We start from the raw sequence: 6,000 nt of genomic DNA on the forward strand, positions 1-6,000 counted from the left end.
TTATGGCAACCATAGAGGACTTCTAGAGGTCACCATAATCCTGGACCAGTCCGTATCCTGAGCTGATGCCGTGGTGGTCATGAAGGAGTGGAGAGCATGACACTGATTCCTGAAAGACCCCGGTAACAGACAAGTCTCCACATTGATCTGTGGGCCAGCCTGAACACCCGCTGGTGACCTACTCACATCTGCAACTTCTCTACGATGGACGTCCGGCGTTCTCCAGCCTCCGGCGTCTAGACTGCAGCTCTGCACAAGAAGTTTGGCCAGAGGAGAAATGGTCGTGCCCAACTGAGCCTGGTTTCTCTCGAGGTTTTTTCCTTCACTTTGGTCAATTGGTGAAGTTTGTTCCTCCACTGTCGCCACTGGCTTGCTTGCTTTGAGTCTTGTGGAGCTGGATTTACTCTTCAGTGTTTGGACTTTCAGCAGTGAAAATTAAATCACACTGAACTGAACTAAACTCATTTTCAACACTGAAAACTGGACTGACAAAGCTGCTTTGACATAATTTACATTGTAAAAGCGCTAGAGAAATAAAGATGAATTTAACTGAAAATAAAAGATGACTCCTAATAAACGGTTGATAATCCGCTGTAATGTCCCTTCTAGTCTTAAGACTTTTATTTTGAAAACCGCTCTTGATGGGCGGTTCCGGTAGAGCCGCAGGTAGTTCGGTTGCACTCGCAGCAGGCCTGCGTCGGTGTGCGGCGGTGCCACCGGAGCATCCGGAGCCCAGTGCGTGCATTTCCCCGGCCGAGCGCAACAATGCGGCGCTGCTGGAGATAAAACGAAGACTGAAACTCCCCGGAGATGTCAGACAGAGCTTTTAAAGTCACATTTAACCCGAGAAGATGTCAGATGTCAACAAGACCGTGCAGAAATGGCACGCCAGCTTTAAAAAAGGCACGGACTTTGATTCGTGGGGGCAGCTGGTGGAAGCCATCGATGAATATCAAATGTAAGTCGCGCATTTATGATGAAAAATAATATCTAAGAGATGATCCAAATAGTTTAGAGCTGATTGGGTTCAGTCAGAATACAAAACAAACGGAGCTCCTTACATGATAACTAACGGATCGCAGATACTCAAAGTTGCGTGTTTGTTTCCTATAATAAGAGCGCATTGTGGTTTGTGTGCGCTTCTCTGCTTTATTGTGTTTATGCATGTCTGAGGGAGTAAATAAATCAAGACATGAAGACGTGCAGTGTTTGACAGCCTGTTGTTGGCGTTATGTTGAGCGCCACACCCTCCAGCTCTGGGTGGAGTTTACTGTCTGGATGACTGCCATTTAGGTCACTTTTCCTGAAATGTCCCGTTATATTATTCTGTCAGACTTAAAGGGCTAGTTCACCCCAAAAATCAAATGTAATCTCTATTTTACAGGCTAATCTCCTTCAAGTGGTTACATTCCTTTTTCTACCGAACAAGAAGGAAGATATTGTTATGAAAGCTGAAAGCCTGTATATGTTTTATTGATAATTTTAATATAATTTTTCATCGTTATTTTTTTTTCTGCGTAAGTCACCACAGCGAAATGAACCGCCAACTATTCCAGCATATGTTTTACACAGCAGATGCCATTCAAGCTGCAACTCAGTAGAGGGAAACACCCATACATACTCATTCATACACACTGATACACTATGGCCAATTTAGTTCAATTCCCCTATAGCGCATGTGTTTGGACTGTTGGGGAAACCAGAGCACCCGGAGGAAACCCACGCCAACACGGGGAGAACATGCAAACTCCACACAGAAATGCCAACTGACCCAGCCGGGACTCGAACAAGCGACCTTCTTGCTGTGAGGTGCTAACCACTGAGCCACAGCACCACCTATATAATATGTTGTGCTGTTTTAATGCATGCAATTAAACACTATCACTATTAAATCTACAATTTTCTAATACAAATCTAATGCAAACACTCTATTATCCTTTCTTTATTTGCATACAGAGACACCAACACACACTATATAGACCAGGGGTTCTCAACCTTTTTCACTTCGGGGCTCACCTACTTCTGCGAAAATGTTTTGAAGGCCCACATCTGACATTTTTTCTTAAACCGACTGTCTATAGAAAATGCTTATTTTAAACCTTTATTTATTAGCAAAACATTTCTTTTGCCTTATACTATTATTTTCCTACAGCATTTTATAATTAAATGTGTGTATATAAATAATTAAATGTGTATGTATATGTATGTGTGTGTGTATATATATATATATATATATATATATATATATATATATATATATATATATAATTAAATGTATATAATTAAATATAGAATATATATATTTTATTTATTTTTTAAAACACACAGATTCAAAGCTCCTGAATTCTTAAGGCATTTTTTTACAACTGCTGAGTATTTGAGCCTTTTCTTTAATAAATGAACCTGACAGGACAACCGGAGATGACCAAAAAAGCAGCTGCCTTGAATTGGACTGACTACTATTAATCTAGTGATCATGTCCATTAAAAACAAACCAATTTGTCAAAACAAACCAAACTATCGCAATTATCATGCAGCCCTGTTACATACTTTTACTTTGTTTCTTTGATTATTCCTGTTGTTCTAACTTGTAAGTTGCATTGCAGAAGAACTAGTAATTAAATATAAAATGTATAAAACACATTTAGTGGTTAATTAATAGTGTTATTGTGATGTTTCATCAGACTCGCCAGGCAGCTTCAGAAAGAAGTGCAGTCTTCAAACTCACACGATTTCACAGAGGAGCAGAAGGTATGTATGTGTGTTTGACTGACAGCTGTTAATCACAAGTCAAGACTTTAAAAGGGCACGTTTTGAAGCATTACACACTCCGAATTTTGGGTAAATTTGGGCCTCTATTTATGAAATAAAGCTGTTCTGATGTAACTTTTTTGTGTTAATATTAATTTTAGTGTTAATATATTAATTATATATAAGTTAGTGGAATATTAAGTAGGGGGTGGGGTTTACTTTTGCGCTCTTCCAATCATCTTTCCCTCTAACGTTTGAAGGGGCGTGTATGAAGGTAAATCAGTAGCAAACCTCGAGAGCTTGCAAATCTAAATGTGAGAACTTGAGATAATAATGTTTTAGTGTGTAGTTTGAAATTTACACTCACAGCTCTGACGTGAAAAGCTGAATCTCTTGATTTGAACACACAGACAATAATCAAAACACAGTATTAAACATATAAATGATTACCAAAAACTAAAACTTACTCTCGGATTGCTGACTCTAGTCTAACTTTGCCGCTCTTTTACTGGTACTGTAAATACATTTCTGTAGAATTAATGATATTTAACAAAAATCTTCTCATAAAATAGCTTTGCTACTGATTTACCTTCATAGGCGTGGCTAAGTATATTTCGCCCAATCAGAGAAGGACTGCTGTTCCAGAGCAGAAGCAGATGCTCAGATTTTGATTGAAGATTACCAAAACACACTATTATTTTCAGTGGATTAACTTGCACAGATTAATTGTTCAAGACTATCAATGTGCGTTAGCAGAATAGGCAGGGTTTATTTTGATTTTATGTGGACTTTAACATGCTCTTGTTTATTAAATCTTAAAACTATTAAATCTGATGGTAGAGGGTTTTCAGGAAGGTGGTGTATATATATATGGTACACTCCGAATGTCTCAGCAGGGTGTTTTCACACCTCTAGTTTGAAAAAAGTCAGGAAAGTGGGTGAGTCCAACTCTGTTTAGGTGGGAGTGTCAAGTGGCGAAAGAGGGAATGGTTTGCATGAAAAGGGGAGTTTCAGTACATGCACACGCTGATTTTCACAGCGGCAACACAAACACAGACGCAGGGGAGATAGACAGTGACTATGTTTACATGGACATCAGTAATCAAATTATTTAGCTTAATCTGAATAAGACAATAATATGATAAAGGTGTTTACATGAGTTGCATTTTCAATGTTCCTTTCATGATCCCGTTGTACATGTAATAACACATAATTCGATTATCATCATTGTGTCACCGCGCTATCCACATTTCCTCCGGAGTTTCATGTAATTTCGGGTGTTTCATTCTTAATTTGTCGACTCTAACTGCAGTTTGGCTCTTTCACTTTCATTCGGGAACATTTCATGCATGCCCCCCGTGACAAACAAGATATTGGATGCGAGGAACTGCTGGAAGAGTGTAGTTTTAATGAAATTTTTGACATGACTTATGGGAGAAAAAAAACCCTCCGCATTTCTCGGTAACTTAGATGCAGAGACACTGAGGTACAAAGAATAGCATTAAACAGCTGTGTGTGTATGGACTATCCTGTCACAAAATGCAGTGAAAATCATACGTGGCAAATCCTACATGACAGTAATAGTTTGATTGCTGTGTTTACATGTTTACACTTGGAGAGCAGCCTTTACAGCGGATCTTTCAGTCTATAATATTGTAGTGATATTAACGTACTGTAAACTGAGTTACTAAATCATTTTGACTAAGGGCTGTCTTTAAAAACTGAAAGAGTACTGCTGACGATACTAACTAACTGTGCCATCTGAATAAACATAAACAAAAACCACTGATCTCTCACTTACCACATCTGTAGAGACAGGACAATCAACACCAACTATAGCCGCGTCTTTTTTAAAAGGAGATGAGCGGTAAATCCGGATTTCACCATTTCCAGATGTGCAAAGCGCTCGGGTAAAAAAATGTTCCTTACACTCATATTTCTGTCGCGTGTTAGCAGACCACTGTAATCCACAAATGTGGGCCCACTCGCAGCGGTGCTCTCATTGCAGGAAAATGAAAACAAAACCTTTTATTGCTGCACATTTATAAACGCAACACTGACGACCCATGTCTCCAAACAATTCTTCTTCTTCCGCTTGTTTTAATTACGGTTGGCAACACAACGTGGCGTCTCTCTGCCATCTGAACACTGTAGCAGGTAAAAACAATCTTCGAAGCTATCATGCATACTAATGAAGTTACACCGCATACACAATAGAGATAGCTGATTGGTTCGAAGTCTTTCTCATGAATTAATGCTGAGAACTCAAAGACGTCACGTTGTACGGGCTGGTACAGACATTCAGTCTCCACGCTGAAATTTAAACGATCTCATCGCCGCGACGCAGCTTCAAAATTTATTTTCGAAACGGAGGAACGAATTTGCTCGAAATAACGCAAAAACAACCAATTTTCACCTTTTCACTGTTTTTTTTTGTTGTTTTTTAGATCTGCTAATATTTATAATTTTTTTATTTTTAAGAAAACCTTGGGAAAGTTTGCCACATGCCTTGAAATGCGAAGTGCAGCCTTACAGGTCAGTCTTGTAATGAGTGTATCTAAACACAAACACAATGAGATTAGAGTTAAAGGGACAGTTCACCCAAAAATGAACATTTTCCCATCATTTACTCTCACTTCCAAAATTGTATGAATTTCTTCTGTTGGACACAAAACTAGATATTCTGAAGAATGCTGGATAATAGCAGCCTATAGTAGGAACAAAAATACTATTCTACTCTCTAATAAAAATGCGCATAAACTATGATGGAAACACTTTTACCGAACAAATTCCAGTATGTGCGTTAAAAAAAAGTCATGTTATTTTGTTATAAAAGATCATGTGATGATAAAAATGTGTGTGAATGGACAAACCAGCAGGCTGAGCACATTGTAAAACATCTGAAATGCTATTGTGGTCATTCTAAACCACCTTAACCATTTCAGTAGTAGTGTTATTATACTATTAATGACCTCCAGAATGGTCAAGAGTGTCTGTGCTCCGCGTCTCACGCCTTCACCACACATTTATTGCGTGTCCGCATTGTCTTCTGAGGCACAAGTAATTTATTAGATAAAGAAAAGATTGATGCAGCATCTCCTACTACAGCAAATTCAGTTTTTACTGTTAATATTTGACGCCAGTTAATCAGGAAGTGACGATTTTGTTCTCTTTGACTCGTTGGACGTCTTTAATGCGATATTCAAGTTTTGCACATAAATTTAATTTGCATCTTTGGATGTAAACATA

The 6,000-nt window shown here is 38.5% G+C and overlaps 1 protein-coding gene across 1 annotated transcript in view; it reads left to right on the top strand.

Moving 5' to 3' along the window:
- Positions 1–658: 658 nt before the first annotated feature.
- aida (axin interactor, dorsalization associated) overlaps positions 659–6,000 on the top strand; it is a 15,926-nt gene continuing 10,584 nt past the window's right edge. The window contains exons 1-3 of the mRNA XM_056445286.1: positions 659–958; positions 2,685–2,751; positions 5,233–5,286. Coding sequence (XP_056301261.1) covers positions 852–958; positions 2,685–2,751; positions 5,233–5,286 — 228 coding nt within the window. The 5' untranslated portion in view covers positions 659–851. The remainder of the gene's footprint in view (positions 959–2,684; positions 2,752–5,232; positions 5,287–6,000) is intronic.

This window comes from Danio aesculapii, chromosome 20 (genome assembly GCF_903798145.1).
Source record: "Danio aesculapii chromosome 20, fDanAes4.1, whole genome shotgun sequence".
NCBI classification, from domain to species: domain Eukaryota; kingdom Metazoa; phylum Chordata; class Actinopteri; order Cypriniformes; family Danionidae; genus Danio; species Danio aesculapii.